The sequence below is a fragment of the Dinoponera quadriceps genome, unplaced genomic scaffold (genome assembly GCF_001313825.1).
Source record: "Dinoponera quadriceps isolate SergipeBrazil2010 unplaced genomic scaffold, ASM131382v1 scaffold2159, whole genome shotgun sequence".
NCBI classification, from domain to species: domain Eukaryota; kingdom Metazoa; phylum Arthropoda; class Insecta; order Hymenoptera; family Formicidae; genus Dinoponera; species Dinoponera quadriceps.
In genome coordinates, this window is record NW_014556477.1 from 815,992 (window position 1) to 833,024 (window position 17,033).

Sequence of the window (17,033 nt, forward strand, 5' to 3'; positions counted from 1 at the left end):
GTCGCCGCTTCTGTATATTTCTCTTTGTCGTTGTAACTTGACCGCGAGACGGTGCACGCTCGAATTTTTTTTTTAAGCCCGTTTAAAGTCGCGCGCGCATACACGCGCGACAAGACCCACATGGCCGGTTTCGTTTGATCGGGGTCGACGAACTGTCAACGTGTCGAACCGCCGCGTTGTGAACTTTCACGTCAGTGGCAGCGCGCCACAGCGAATTCCGCGAATTGAAAATCATCGGGGCCGGGCGGTCGCGCCACGTTGTTGCGGAAATTCTCGCCACGGCGAAATTCAATTACGAGAGTGCGCGCGCGACCGGTTCGCACAATAGACACGGGGGAAACCGCGCTTTCTGTCCGAGAATTCTCGGTTTTTTCTTCGAGCGGGAAAACGGAACCCGTGAATCTACCTTCCCATTTTAGGACTAACGTTGCATCCACCCATGCACCGCCCATAACTAAACGTATCACGTCCATTCTCTACGATTCCGCGCCTGTGTAAAGTCTCTCCCTCTCAATTTCTTCACTCGGCTTATTTAATTAGCAACGGTTTTAGTCGCGGCTTTCGTGACATTTTTGTCGAATTCGAAAGCGAAGAGAATATCGTGTCTAATGTGATCCTTATCATCGTGTTTCTCGTGCTTTTGCACAGGTTCCCAACACTCCGAGCAACGTATTTTCACTACCTTCCGAGCGGCAGGCAGGGTCGTTGATGTCTTCCTCGATTCTTCTCTTCCTTTCTCTTCTTGAACGCTCGGGAAAATCTCCCAAAAATTATCGGAACTTCCCTTACCCTTCTACCCGAAGACCACCCGGCTGGTTTTGCCAACAATAAGTTGCTAGGTATTTTATTTTTCACGATTTCACTTTGAGAAACGAGAATACTTCCTACAATGACCTGGTTGCCGCTCGGAGGGCTCGAGTTACGGTTAATTTAGACAACGATATTAGGTGGTTGTTCAATTTGCAAATGATAAACAACGCAGAAAGGCGGGAGGACGTTTGCATTAAAGAAGGATGAGTTATTGTGATCCCGAAATTTTCGGGGAAGTCACACTTCCGCATTTACCGATTGGAATATACAGAACTGGCAACCGTTATTTATCGGAGCCCAGGGGATATTGTACGTGGCGTCCCTGTGGCTGTCCTTCCCACCATATGGCCGGTACGAGCGTCCGGTCAATCGATGCACCCCCTGGCATCTGCCAGCCGCGGAAAACGGAACAATGCATGCACGCCGGAGAAATTGTGCAGTTCCCCGACGTTTCTGACGCGCCGTTATCGCAAGGTCGCGCACGTCGAACCACCGCAATCGCGCATGGCATGAACCGTACGAACGCCGCAGTGCTACAGCGTTACTGTAAGACCGAACGCATCAAGGATCCATGGGGTACGGAAAGTCTTCCGAAACGGGACCAATGTGGCCAATCACAGTCCAGAGTAACAGAGAACACTAAGACTGTTGTTTTAACCTTCTCGGCAGTGATTGTAGTCGGTCTTCGCGCTACTCACAATTCACAAGTGTGTGTAAATAACTTCAGCCTCTGATAACTCGCGATAGCTCAGTGCGAGTTTGTTCACCACGTTTTACTTCTTTCCTGTACACGCGTGCGCTTACTAAGCATGATTGAAAGCCTTTTTTCTTCTTTCGTCCTTGTGAAATGAGCGTAATTAGCATTGTAATTGGTATCGTCAGCGCTTTAACTAATTCATACGCACATACGAAGCAAATGTGTTATCATAGAGACGGCTTTATCATTCAAATCTTCAATAGCAGAAAACGGAGATCGCGTCTGAATGGTCTAGTTGGAAAAATCAGCCGATAATACCGCAACGTGTGCGAAATGTTGCGAAAGAAAAGAAATATGATAAGAGGCTTGTCGCGCTTCGAATGTGTTGCATATTAATTTAACGCAGTTAGATCTATCGCAGATTTATTACAGGGAGTAAGATAGGCTTGTGTGGAAGTTAAAAATATTCGCATAAAACGCCCCATTAAACGTCCGATTTAAAACGGGATATTATTTTATCCGCTGCAAATATCGTGACGAGCGCGCCTGACATTGCGTTTTCCCTTTCCGTACGTTTCGCAACGCGCACACCGACGGGCGCGTCGACGGCAGGAAGTGCCGACTTGCACGTAGGAAAAATAAAAATTCTATTACTTCCTGTTGACTGACAAAACAAGCCGCGACCGTTCGAATGCCGAAAATAGAGCGTCATTAAAACAGAAGCCTCCTGTGAGTTTGCATCCGGTACGCCACCCACCGCGACGCCGCCGAGGGAAAGCTAAGTCGATTTACGAATCGTTTCGAGCGGAGCCGCCGTTGCTCCCTTTTCTCTCCTCAACAACGGACTTTCGAAGCGTCGTGACGTAGCTTATGCGTGACGACAAGTGCATCGACCATTTGCGACGAGTCGCAAAGTGTAAGCTTCAGGCCGCGGTCGGACGACCGTTCGAGGTCTGACAATTTCGTGTGACCGAGGAATCCACTTGTGTGTTGCACTTAACCCCACCATTTTCCGAAATATTCATTTTTGTAAGATGTTTCAGTACGAGGAACTCTCCGGAAATGTGCGATATCGTTCATTTTAACTTGAATATGCGCCGTCAGTTAGCTTAATTTGGCAACGGCTGTTTTCGGGGTTTTGGCAAAATTGCGAAAATTCATTCGTTCGCGATGCACAATGGAAAAACATTTTCTACTTATATTAAAATCGGTCCTTGTGAACATTTTAACGCACCTGCGTGTTAATTTAACATATTGCGTCTGTGTTATCTCAATATTTCGTGTTTTGTGACTCAATGTTTCGAGTCGATATACGACATGTGTAAGCGTTAAAATAACAAATTTTACATCTCAATGTCGATTAGTAATTTCGTGTTAACTTTTGACACAATGTTCGTGCTACTTTTCCACGTATTCGCCTTCAGACGAATCGACACAGGAACTCCTGCGGGCCGTTTGGTATATGCGAAATGCGTGAAATTCGACGAGAAATCTTTCACCGTGTTCGTTCGCACCGAGGAAGAGACCACCGCATGGCGTGGTGTGATCTTCGCGTTCTGAATAAATCGCGCGTATTTTGCAAGATCTAGGAGTTATCATCCGCCGCTCGCCAATCCGCTTAGAGCCGAAGGTGTCCCGCCGTTTCTTATTTTAGACATTTATCTTATGTCACAGAGTCCTCGACGACACTACGGCGCAAAGTGCGCTCGGAACGAACCAATGTGTCCCGAGCTCTTTTTGGATCTCCCCCCCCNCCCCCCGCCCCTCCCCCCCCGGTTCTCATAATTTCTATTATTAATTCCCATTTGGCAATTCGCGACGGGTGATCGAAGGTGGTGCGTGCGACTCTCGCGTTATTAATTATTTATATCCAGCGCACACGTCACCTTTGTTCGTGGTGCACCTTAAACCCCGTTGCAGCCGGTGCGCCGATACGTTGCGGAATATTAAAGAAGATAGCACAACATGTAACATTGTTGCGCGATGTAACACACTACCTCGGTAAACTGAGAGGCTGCGTTCCACTCGTCGCCTGTCCGCGGATATAAACTCTACGTTTGCCCGGCGGCGTCATAAACAAATCATTCCTTTGTGTCGCGCCAAATAAATAAATGTACAGTGTGTATGTATGTATAGCGGGCGCGATAGACGGCCGATATTATCGACTTACGAACCGCGTTATCACTGAGCCGACGGTGAAAGAGATACAACGTGCGATCGATATGGCGTGTAATATTATCTCCCCCCTCTCCCCCCCCCCTTTTTTTTTCTTCACTCGTTAATTATTTATCGTACTGTCCCGTACAAGCGGAAAATTTCCGCTTCTGCGCTGCGCTCTCGTGTTTTCGCGCCGGGGATAAAAAGTGTTTCTCGTGTCAGAAGTGGATATCGCGCGTATGTGCGTGGCATTCACCGTACGCGCACACGTATCACGGCGCAAGCTCTACCCCTAACGAGAACTCGTTTCTCTACTGATATCATCGTATATGCAAGCCTCTCTTCCTCTTTCCCCTCCCTCTATCTGTCTCTCTCTCTCTCCGCAGAAACAAGTCCACGCAGTAAATCTCCACCGCGTGCGTCGTTCTCTTCCTTTTGTCTGGCGTCGAGAGTCGACGAGATAATTGCGAAATGATTTCGCACGCGTTAGGCATACGCGAGCGTAGAGAGAAACACCGAAGACGATAGGTGTATCGTGTTTTTCAAGTTTCCTTCACTGGAATAGCTCTCTCCTTCTTTCTTTCTTTCTTTTTTCTCTCTCTCTCTCTCCCTTTTTCATCGTGTCACGCGATTGTCTTATCTTTCACTGCTCATTTGCGCGCCTTAATTAACGTAATAAACCCCCCTGTCTCGCTCTATCGTGTCATTTGCCTCACGATTTTTCATCTTCACCGATAATTCCGGATACATCAACAAACAACCCTTGATGTTTTCTCCCCCGGATCGCGCCCGGGTCCTCGTCGGATACGACAATGCGACGGGTAAGATCCGAGGAGTGAGGTTTCGAACCGTGAAATTCAACATTGTTCTTTTGCGTTTTCGCAAACCGTTTCTCGGGACGTCCGTCCTCCCCGCGCTTCCGAGGCTGCGTTTCATAATGGCCGCTCAAAAATTCAGACCGCGTCACACACGAGATTGCAGAGTGTCAGGCATCGTCCCGCGCGGGTTCCCGTGCTTCCGTACTTCCTGTTTACGTCGGTCGTGTTACGGATGACAACGCGAATTCGAATCGCGCTCGCTCGTTGCCTACAGAGAGAGAGAGAGAGAGAGGGGGGGGGGCGCGCTGCCGCATAAATTGTTCGAAGCGATACCGACGCGATGTCGCGCGAGGAAAATTCGAAGGAGTACGCGGCGGCGCTTCCGGTTAAACATCGCGAAATCTTTGTTGTATTATTACGCGGAGGAGCGTTTATTGCACACATGCGATTGCATGCATACCCGGTGCACACGTGCATACGCACGCTCGCGGAGGAGAGCCATGCCCAGCTGAGCGTGGTGAAATCGTCGGCCGGGATGGAGGAGAGAAGGGAGCCCTAGAAAAAGGCAGCCTCCTCGGTGTGAACACCGCGCGACGGGAGGCTGCTGCCGCGCCGCAGTTGCTGCACACACACACCGTGTGCACGCATCCAGTGGCGTAATTCTCGCCAGCCGCACCTTGCAAAATATTTATGTATTCTCCCGCGCCTTCTTTTAATGCCCTCGAACGCCGGTTACCACGGTTTTTACGCCTCTCGTCCCTCCGTAACGCTCACTCGCGCGCGATATAAACGTCGATCCAGCCGGTGACCGTCGATCCTGTGCGTATCGTCGATAGCGTAATTGCGAAAACGTCCACGCGCGTTACCCCACCTCGGAAGGAGGGAAAATCGGACGATTTTCAAGATTTCGCACGAGAACGAGCGGATTAGGCGAGGTATCTTGATGAATAGGGCGTGGCGTGTTACGGGAAACCACCCCGTGGAGTCTGGGAAACGCGAAGGCAACACGCGCGGTGGGTTCTCTTCCTCTCGCGCGGGATTCGCGACGATCCGCTCCGTCCATGAGCGCGCCCCGTGAGGAAGTTACGCCATTGCCAGCGCGAGAGCCTCCTTTCTCGGTCGAACTTTGTTGATTTCTTCCTCTCTCGTGCTCCGCGTCGTCGCTGGTCCCGTCGCTCGTTCTTCTCACGTCTGCGCTACGTCGAAGAAAGAGTCCTCCCGCGAACGCCGGGAACGTCTCGCGCCGCGCTCTCAGCCCCAATGTCATACAGAACCCGTGTGTACAGATATACAATCGCTGTAAAACTGTTAGAAGCCGGCGGAACGCTGGATTCCCAGCGAGAACATGAAAAGTTACTCCGGGCGAGCGGGACCCGCCGGGAGACAACTTTACAACTCGTTGTAAAGCGTTACGACTGCGGTTTGTTTTCAAGGACTCGGGCGTTGGACGTGTCGTTTTTTTTCTTTTCTTTTTTTCCATTTCGACATATCTTCACACTCGGTAGGATAGGTTGCGTTAAGTCGGGAGCGGAAATGAAATAATGTTGGGTCCCAGCGTCTCGTTCCGATCATCCGAAAATTCGGCAGCATCCATCGTTGGGTAATAACGTCCCGCCACTTGCAGCTCCTCGTCTCTCCGGCTTGTTCTCACGACGCTCTCCCGACACGCAACGAATACAATTTATAAAAGACACTGTCTTCTAGCTTTCTCTCCGCGGAGCAAGAGCACGAACGACGACAAACGCCATGGTGGAATATAGGCGCGGCGGCGGCGGCGGCGGTCGTCGTAATACCCGACTACCGTTACTTCTCATTCTTCCGACTCCCTCTCTGCTTCCCCCGCAGGGACGATCGGCCGCTTTTACGAGTCGCTCGACGCAATTCTTCTTCTTTCACGAATATCCCTTTTGGGCCACAGCATCCTTTTCTCCTTCCTATCACTTGGCTCTCGCGATTTTACCTTTCCCCGGGCTCTTTTTTTTCCTATTAGTTCGAAAATCACCTGTTACCGGACCATCTTGCCACCCCGAACAAACAAATTCTCACAACTACAGCTTAAGTGACCATCCCTCAACAGCCGGATTTGCATCTCCGTCGAACCTGCTAACGGTCGCACATAACTGTATAGGCGGGGCCTTTCCACTGATTCATATCATGCGACATTAATCTTTTCTCTTAAGGGATGTTAAATTCGTTTCGGACACGATATTATACTTTCGCTGAAACCGCTGCTGGCACAGCGGCGTTACTAAACAGTCACCCGTCCCTCACCCGGCCATGGGACACAACAATCAACGGTCATTCCTTCCAGTGCCGACTGTGCTTGTACCAACCGTTGCTTAACTTCAATGATTTATCACAGCGCTGACAAGGCCGTTGACCACGGCATTGTTATTCGTTTAAAGGAAAAAAAAAAGGAGGAAACATGGAAAGCGTAGAATCGTATTCATTCGGACCGGAACGCGTTTAAATTCCGTAAAAGTCCTCGCTGGAGGAGGGAATAAAGCGAAACATTTTTTTGCGAAAAATAGAAATCCACACTGGGAAATAAATAATAGTTATGCGGCTGGTACTGAACATTCTAGAACCTGCTGAGCAGGCCATATCGCTGGATGTCGTCTGGTCTGACTTGAAAAAAAAAAAGGAAATATTTTCATGATAATTTGATGGAAACGGGACTGTTGTTTCTCACACGTTCTCTTCCACACGTTCCAACAACGGAATATGAAGAAAATCACCACGTTGTTGTGAGTTTTGCTTTGGTTACGGAGTTAATTAGATTCGTTACCGATAGTTGTGCATCAATTACGAAGATTATAACGGCGTCAACGTCACATCACAATTAGCTTGGCCAACTAGCACACACGCATAACTTCGCAATTATTTATCGTTCGATCTACGCGCTTTATTAATTCCTTTCTAGCTAATTCCAGTCTATTCGATTGCCTGCTTATACAGAATGCCCAGAACTGAGGTAACACCGATGCGTAACATCGCGCTTTCGATAACGATTTTCCCTCTGGAGACACTTATGTCGTATTTTCGCAGCTTTTCAAACACTGCCTCAATGTCTTCGTAGTTTATTAGTAATATCTTCGAGGCTGAATCTCTAAAAATCCATTCGGATTATAAATCGAATGAACAAACTACCATCTCCCACTTATCTATCTTAAGGTTAATGAACGGAAAACGTACTCTAAATGCTTCATAATTCGGATAGGCGTGCTAAACCGTTCATAATTCTGTTATAACGCCTCGAGGTCCTCGTTAACGAGGATCTACCGCAAATCTCACGAGGCGAATAACGCTACGGCATTCTATTTCGGACGATTCTAGGACATCTTGAGGCGGTATTCGCCTCGTTCTACCGTTTTCCATCGCGTCATCGTGCCGTAGTCGCGAAGAAAAATGCATAGGAATCGCGTTCCGTTTTCTCGTGGGATGATAATGAGCGGCTGCTAAGCGCGCGTTGTGTGGTATTCGTCGAGCAAGAAAAAAATCGTAGCGGGAAAACCGATGGCGCATGCATGGACGGGGCGACGATGGCAGTGATGTGGGCTATAGTGCTTCGTCGCGTCTTTGTCGCGCGAGAGTACGTGTGTGCGAGTGTGTGTGTGCGCGCGCGAATGTGTCTCCTACGGCCTTTCATTCTCGTCCGGTCTCTCTGCGTATCTGCATTAAAATAACGGCACCTCGACTACGACACACAAGCTGCACACTCGCCTCTAACGTGACTTCTCCGCCTTCGACCTCGAACCTACGCGGCCTCCTCTCGCAGTCGTTGCTTGCTTTCTTCGCCTGGATCAGAGAGAGAGAGAGAGAGAGAGAGAGACTGGTGTGCAGGATAGGTAGCTCGTGCGATTATAGAACGATCGTGCGACTAATTTTAAAGTCGGTTATATATTTTTAAGGCGATCGGAAGGAAAAAGAGCGCCTCTATTAAGCTCTGTAAGTAGCCTTCCATAAATTGATCGCACGCTACCCGCGAAGCCGCGCTCGCTTGTGCTGAGCGTTGGCTTCACGTTGCGTACGTGTGAAATGTGTGCGATCTTTCTTTCCCTCCACATTACTCATACAGACCGTGCACAATATTCGGCAACACTGCGCAAGAATTTGAAAGGGGGAGTGCCATTCCTGGCCATTTTCCGCGCAACAGTTTTCGCCCCTCGACCACGTTGAGCTTAGTGGATTAACTTGGTATCGGTGTCTTGATTAGCTTCCCGGTAATAAGCGCCTCATGCTCCCGCCTGTACGAGACGCGTTTCTAAGAACCGCCAACGAATCCTAATGAGGCACGTTCATTGAACCGTTTACATTCGAGTTATAAATAACCGTTTCGTAATCGCACGTATTATTGTTGTTGGCACTGTAATTCGAAGAGCGATTAAAGTGTAATTAACTATAATTGAGAAAGCCAGGTATATATGAAATGTATAATTTTATTTAGTGGGAGAGAGAGAGAGAGAGAGAGAGAGAGAGAGATTAAGGGCGCCTTTACATTTTCCGTTTGTACAACCGCATAGTTAGAAATGGCCGAGAGGGTAATTGACGACACAATTTCAGATTTCCTTTAGATCGCCCGGGACATTTTTTTCAATATCGCAACGAAGCTCGTGTCGACTATATAGGAGTTCAGAGATATCCATTATTATTGGAATCTCAATTTACCGACACCGCGAAAACGTTCCAGTTTCGAGCCACCGAAATCGATGGTACACGAAAATAGGCGCTATCAGGGACAGTGTATTCGATAAGAAAGGCCAATTTAATATAGTAACGAAAGATACACCAGCGTAGGTATTTGACTCGGCGGGAGAGACGGTTCTTTTTGCAAAGGGAAAAGTAGCGGTAAGCGAAAAAAAAATAAAACTGACATTTCCATTCTCTTCAATTGTTTCACATTCGAACTGTGCCAAATATCGTTGGATCTAGAAATGGAACGTTCGCTTAGCAACCAACCGGCGAGGAGAGAGAAGAAACGCACCGTTATCGATTCGGGCAGTATCGATATCAGCGAATATCGAAGGACAGAGAAATGCTTCGGCGCAACTCATGCGTGTCGTAACCTACGATTTGCCGGAGTCACGTCGTACGCGCTGCTCGGCATCGCACTTTAGCCCCGCTCCTCCGGTCTCCCCTTCTTCTTTCACCCTGCCCCCTTATTCATGCACCTGGATCACGTTGCATTGTTCGTCACTGCCACAGGACGGACAGAAACAGAATGGCAGAAGGCCCCGAAAAAGAAGATCCGAAACAAAAGGAGCAAGAATGGCAGGAGAGTAAAGAAGAGAGAGAGGGTGAGAGGAGGGGGGGGGACAACGAAAAGGAACTAGCGAAGATAGAGGAGGAAGAGAAGCAAAAGCTCCGCGGAGGCGGACGAAAGGGGACAGAAGGAGGATAGGTCGTCTGTCGGTGGTACAAGGATAGAGAGAGAGAGAGATAAAAAGAGCAAGACGGGAGAAGGGGGAGGAAGGGAGGAGGTGGAAGAGAGAGAGAGAGAGAGAGGTGTTTTTCTTTCAAAGGGGACTTTTTGCGCTGGCTTTGCACGCTCGTCTCTTCTCGGCGAAGCGGCACGACGCGCCACGCCGCGCCGTCGTAGAAATCGCCCCTGTGTGCTGCCTGCTGGAAAGTGGTGGGGCGCAAACGAGTCGTCGGCATCCCGCGAGACTCGGTACGGTCGGTGCCCGTAGTGGGGGGAGCGGTAGGGGCTCGGTGGAGAGGGAGATCGAGTCTGGGACACGAGGAAGAGGATAGCGAGATACGGTGGTAGGGCGATTTCCCTCGACCGCGGAGGGGAAGGGCGTCAGCTGCGTAGTGCCGGCTGGACGATGGGATGGGACGGGGCACGGGCAAGCGGGACAGGGAGAAGCGGTTGGAACGACGTGAGCTGAGTCATAGCGCTGTTGCCACGTTCCTCGCCGGCCTCGTTGGGGCGTCCCGACACAGAGGCAGGCTTGCGATAGTCGGGGCGACGATGGCGACTTGTGTCGGTGTCGTCTGTTGAGAACGTGTCACGAGCCTTTAGCCCTCTGTAGGGATGATCGACAGCGTTCCAGCAAAGCAGTTCTGTCAAATTGTATTTCCGCCCAATTTGGGGAAAGTGGTCATTCCGCTGCGCGATAGGTCGCTTCCAATAGAGAAACTGCTTCTAAGAATAGTTATCTACTTATGGATCCGTTCGCAGAACGTTCGAAGCTTTTCTGTTTCTTTAATGGGGTTCACCGTCTGTGTCAGTTGTCGCTTTAATCAAGTTAATGAATATTATTTTTCTTTTTTATGCACAAAGAACTGTATAGTGACTGATCAGAGAACGTCGTTTGCAGATATCCCGCCGGGTCTTGGGTGTTTTAGATTAAGACCTATGGTATTCAACTGCAGTCATCGTTCCCCGGCGTGATATAGTAAGATAAATTTCCATACCGTAGCTCGATCTGCAGGTCGATCGCGTGTGTCTCGAAACGCAGTCAGGGATTTGAGCAGAGGTGAGCAAATTCACTAGGTGTTGATCAATGAAATTATAAATATACTAGTAAATTCGTTCACATTCGTAATTCTCACTAAGTTTTGAAATACGCAATCGACCTCTCGATTCGAGGATCATTCGTGTGAGTTTTCCGTCGCCTACGCATATGTACTCCTCATAATTTCTACATACGCGATATCGTTACTGTAATTAAATCCCATCAAGTTAGTCGGGTTAGGCTGATGACGGAGTTAGACACGTTACTTAGCGATACGTGATAGTACTAATGTATCGTTAATATAATAATTAAACAAAAACGTCCATTATACCAAACGCACGTTCAAATTCAACACGTAACGTACATACGCAAACGTGCTGGAAATAAATAAGAAGCAAAGGATAAACCTCGCGTTCGAATCATTCGAGATTCCCATCGGCGTCAACGTCGTCGTCGTCTTCGCAGCGACGAGCTAGACGTTTTATACAGTGAGAGCCAGAGAGCAAAACCGCGAGAGAGGCACGAACGAATGACGTAGGGCGGAGGAGGAACAAAAGCCCTCTCCTCTCGTCGTTGTATGGTGCCCACTCTGCATTGTGTTCCTTTTTACCTCGCGTTGCGCTTCGTGGAATCGCGAAACCCTGGTATTGTTGACGGCTAGATCGTCACACTCGCGAAAACTCCACGCTCTTGTGCAACACACACGCCGTTTGTGCCTTCCGCTGTGCGTGTGACCGCCGCAGAAGTACGTTAGATTTTATTTACGTAAAATATACGAAGCATCCGCGCGCGTACGATGCGTCGAAGGCGATATATCAAAACTGATGTCAAATTTTCTCCCCGTTTGCGATAGACTTTCACCGATTAACCCATCCCCCCCCCCCCAAAAAAAAGAACGNGTCGCACACACGCATTGCGGAAATTTATTAGCCTATAATGCAAGTTACTCGAAATTTATCGCCGGCGATATATACTATTTTGCAAGGCGGCATCGTGAGGGGGGGGGGGAAACATCTCGAAGCGAAACAGCCCCGCGATTACGTCACGACGTCCTACGGATTGGCTTGCCGGGGGAAAAGCCAAGGGAAACCGCGAAATGTGTTTGGCTTTAATCAATTTTATACCACTCCGATCCGAAATAGCACACACGCGAACCATTGCTGAGCGATAAATGCCATGTTACTATCCGTCTCTATAAACAGAGGGACGACGACGCGTCGGTTCGCGGGCGGAATAGATCGATAATCCGTTATTTATAACGCTGACGAGTTTACGGAAGACGAGTTTCTGCATTTGTCTCGCTCCCTCCGCCGTCTCTTCGCCGTGAGGGGGGGGGGACCGGTGTATTGATTTCCCGTACGTCTCCTGTCTGGAAACGTGGAAAGACGTACGATCACTCCGACCGTCACTGTCACGATGGACGGCGCGATTAAACGACTCATCGATGTAATTGCGATAATGTCCCGCGCTCCGACGTTGATAACGTCGCGCAAACATACGCAGTAATCGCAAAACTTCGACCGGGTGAGTCATCGGGCCGCGATATACGTGTCTCGCGAGGTCTTAAAGTGCAAAAGCAATACTCCGAGCTTTGTTCGTAGCCAGACGTGCGGTTATCCTCGTCAGTCAGAGTGCGGCCAACAACAACATGAATTCGCCGCACGGCGGCGGACTCGAAGCATACAAAAGAGAGAGAGAGAGAGAGAGAGAGAGATACATATATATTGTCCGGCGATTGTTTCATTTCGAGCTAGCGATAAACGTCGCGCACTGGAACCGCTGATGAAACTATATCGTCCTTCACGAGTGATCGTTACTTCGTTAATAACAGTTTCAAGCGGCTGCGACCGCGGTCGTGTATTATCCAGGACTGGACGGCGAAGGAGCGAGCGAGGCTAGCGTTCCTGTATAACGTAGGAGAACACGGGTCTGACCTAGAGACTCCTTCGGTTTATGGAGACCCATGCTAATGCCGCCACATAAAGCAGAACCCGTCGTGCGTCGTGCGACCAGAAACGGGGGGGAACCACCAAGCCTGGGAGCGAGTCTGCCCGAGTAAAATTCCTCGATGAGCACAGCGAGGGAGAGAGAAGGGCCAGCGGGAGCGATTCTCGAGGGGGGAAGGGATACGATTCACGGCTCGCTCGCCAGGCAGCCAGCCACCGTGGCACTCCGCTTTTCCCCTCCACCATAGCCACCCTCCTCTCTTTCTATTCCCCTACCGAGCGTTTTCCTCCACCATCCGCTGGCCCCCCCCTTCCCCCTCCCGGCTGCTTTCACTCATACGAACGACGTAGGAAAGGGGGTTTGTGTGTGTGTATGTGTGAAACTTCACCAAAGTACGTCAATGCACCAGTATGCGTGCCTTTTTCGTTGGGAAACGCGGAGGAGGGTGCGTCGGGGGGTGAAGGGACGGGGGATAAGAACGAGGAAGGAAGGAGAGGCGGTCAGCAACGGCTCTCGCAAGCGAGAGGCAGAACGCGGTCGCAGTTCCAGTCCGCTGCTACGAGTCTTGGGAATTTTCTTTGGATCCGATGAAAATGCCCACAGCCTGGCGTACGTTTTGTTAAGGGTACCCCGCAGTGGTAGTGTTACTGACGAGCGATATCATTCGTTGACACAGATCTTCGGTCGAGCAGTCTGAGTAACATCACGTTTATGCGCGACAATTGTCGGAAAAATGTCATAATTGCGTCTAATAGCTTTGCTACTATTTCAAGATTCGACGCTAAATCGAACCGAGATAGTTCCTCCATTCTCGCCTTGCTTTGGGAAACATCGTTAAATCGGAATCCCGAATGTGTCGATACCTCTCCGAGCGGGACGCAAATAATTTTGCAGCACTAGCAGAGAGGGGCTTCCCTTTATTCCGAAATATCACGGAATATCGCAACTACGACATTCACTGATTCACTTGGCAGCCGTGATAACCGTACTTAAGAACCCGTAACGGACGGTAACGAAGAATCTGGAGAAACACAGCACATGTCACACAGTAAAACGTCTCGTGCGCAGAATAGGGCACAACGTAGGGTTTTCCTACATGCGGGAAACGAGAGCGCGGATCGGAGAACGGAGAGCGATTTATGCGAGGGAGCGGTGCTCGAGTGGTGGCCCCACAGCGTCCGCCATTTCGCGTGAGCGTTCTTCCAGATGCATACGTGGCAAAGATTACGCGTGTGTTTGCTTCTTCTCCTGGCTATTCCGGTTGAGGGGTACCGATCGGTACTCCAAAAATAATTCTCGATCATCGAGTAGTATTTTCGAAGTTCTCGGAAACGAGAAAAATTTCCTGCTCTCTATTTTTTTTCTTTTTTTTTTTCCCCCGAGTTCGCTCGTTAATCTGTCGAGTTTCTACGCGGAAGCTACAAGGGTATCATCGATAAACCAACAAAAACGGGCTCAAGGAGGAAACGTGAAGGCCCTTTCTCGTCAATAACGACAGGGAGCCACACCCAGTTGAGCCGTCGTCGGCACGACAGACGACACATACGGCCAGGCAACACGTTCGCGTAGCTGCCTTCTTTCGAACATATTTCGCTTCTACGAGAGAAACTACCGTTTCCAGCGGGTTCTTCGATTCGTGGAATGCCCTAGTAAAATATTCCCGCAGGTAATCCACGGTAATCCGTGAGCAGGCCGTTTCCGGATCTCGGCACAACCAGCAACCCCTTCATGCCCTCTCCCGCCGTCAAATTTGCGCGAAACGATCATGCGACCGCTCCGTGTCTTTCTGCGACGATATACGCTTATCGAGAAAGTACGCAGCAGGAGTAATACGACAAAATTGGCAAAGCTACTCTTTCGGGAGAGCAGACGGAGCAGAGCAGAGAGCAGATACGTGCGACTCACGCGAGATTAGACGAACGACTCCCCGGGAAAGTCCCCAGACGTCCCGGTATTTGCGCCTGCGCGCTCCGCTCATCCTTCGAGCGGCCAATCGGCGCCCACCGTCCCCTTCCACGCGAACGCGAACGCCAGCACTTCCCCTCTTCACGGCGATATCGCTCACCGCCGCGCGCACTCTTTCTCTCGCTCTGCACACAGGGTGTGCCAGAAACAACTTCTCTGGGCTCTTTGTTTTCTTTAATTTCGTGCGAAATTCAATATCCTAAGTTCTCTACTACGGGGTGAAAACGAGACTGCTCGTCCCCCTCCCTCCCCCCTCCCCCCGGGGTTGTCCCTACCTTCCGTTCTCCCTTCCCCTTTTGCCCTTCGTTGGAAACTTTGCCGATTCAAAATTGCGCCGAGACGGGAAACGCGAAAGATATCGACGCTTTTCCAATGGGACGGACGGCGGGATAGCGCGCCATGCAATCGGAAAATAAATCGATATCAGCGCTGCTGGCCTCTCCATTCGCGTCCTGGAAAAACTTTGCCATTCGCGATGCGGGGCCGGCTGGTACCCGGTTAAAATGCCCAAGCATTTGGAGGATCGTGAAACTCGGGGATGATACTTGATCCGGGAAAATCGCGAACCTAACTGGTTCGCATATATCGTATGAAACCCTGCATTAACATTTTTTGTCATCGTACTAAGCAAAGGAGCGTTGGCACACGTGTTCAAAACATCGGAAGAAACATTGTCCGTGGCACAAGTCGGGCTTCTTGCCACGTATAACGTATCGGATCGGTTCGGGACATATTCCGTTCGTTTTGCGAAAACACCCTTCTCCGAATAACAGTGAAATATCGTCGTTTAAGAAGGACTTCACAGACCAAACGGAACTGTCCGTCGCGCCAGTAGCTCAGTGCGATCGATGAAACCCGGACGTTAAAGCTGACGTTTTCTTCAAAGCACACCTTATATATATTTATGCGTCATTTCTCTCATTGCCCTCCTCACGCGTTACCGTGACTCGAACCACTCGGCGAGAGCCGTCGTAGTCTCTGTACAAAACATCCGCAACGATTTTTATCTCTACTGATCCGAACGTAGCGGAGAAAGAGACTTCGATCGTCTTTCTCTCTCCTCACTTCTTCTATCTTCCCCTCCCTGCGGCCTCTCTCTCTCTCTCTCACTCACTCACACACACACTCACAGACCTGGTCTTTCTCCTCTTCTGCCTTAGACTTAATTTCCTCTGCTCGCGTCGAGTATCGAGAGAGCTTTCTGAAAGAGACAGAGGATTACGGGGCCCCTGTGCTTCTTCTCGCATTTATCCACCCTTCTTCGAAATCCTAAACGATCCCGACGAGATCCCTTCGGCGCAGTTGCCGCGAATAGAAGCGCGACGTTGCCACATCCGTAAGAGCTAGCTAATGTTTGCTAACGGAGGAAACTCAGGAATAGGTAGCTTCCTGCAGATATAAGTCTCCGTACGATGCTCATCAGGGAATTTCGAAATACGAGTCTGGCAGTTGGATATATATTCGTATCGATTATTCTGTACAAATGACGCTCGGCGTCATTCGGAGTGCTCTTCAAGTTCTCTGAAACTGGGCTTCTTCTCGCAGTGTGGAGTAGTCGCACGTTTGGCTGAATCGCTAATTCCCGGCGAGGATCCACGTTGATCTTTGCACACATCTGTATTTCGGAGACACCGAGCAAACCATAAGCAAGATAGCACATAAACGGAAACTCCGTGTAACTTCCCGAATCAGGTAGACCCGGCTCGGCGAAAGTACCCGATGAGACTGAAATCCGTTCAGATAAGATCGTATCCTCTCGGCAGAAGGCCCGTCGCAAGTTCGCCAAGCGTGATTTCCTTTTTTAACGCTGTTTCAGGTATGGACGCGTGCAGAGCGTCAAGCTGTTGCCACGGGGTGAAGAATGCCCCGTGGACGGAGGTTCCAGTGGTTCCCTCGGCGAGGGCAACGAGGGCGGTTCCGGTTCCGGTTCCGGCGGCGGTGGCGGTGGTGGCGGTTCCTCTACCAGCACGGGGGGTGCCTCAGCGACGGTGGCGTTCATGGATATCAAGTCTGCAGCGAAGGCTCATGCGACTGAGCATACGTTGGACGAACGAGCCCTCACCACACAGTACTACGAGCCACAGCATCTTCAGCACAGGTTCCCCTCTCACGGGTGAGTTTTTGCGCTCGTCGCGCAAAAGTATAAATCGTCGGTGCGAATGCGTGGTACGTGTTTGG

The 17,033-nt window shown here is 50.0% G+C and overlaps 1 protein-coding gene across 1 annotated transcript in view; it reads left to right on the top strand.

The window, feature by feature from the left end:
• Positions 1–17,033, top strand: part of LOC106747517 (protein split ends-like) — a 77,039-nt gene that overhangs the window by 36,017 nt on the left and 23,989 nt on the right. Inside the window, exon 2 of the mRNA XM_014625100.1 lies at positions 16,672–16,968. Coding sequence (XP_014480586.1) covers positions 16,672–16,968 — 297 coding nt within the window. The remainder of the gene's footprint in view (positions 1–16,671; positions 16,969–17,033) is intronic.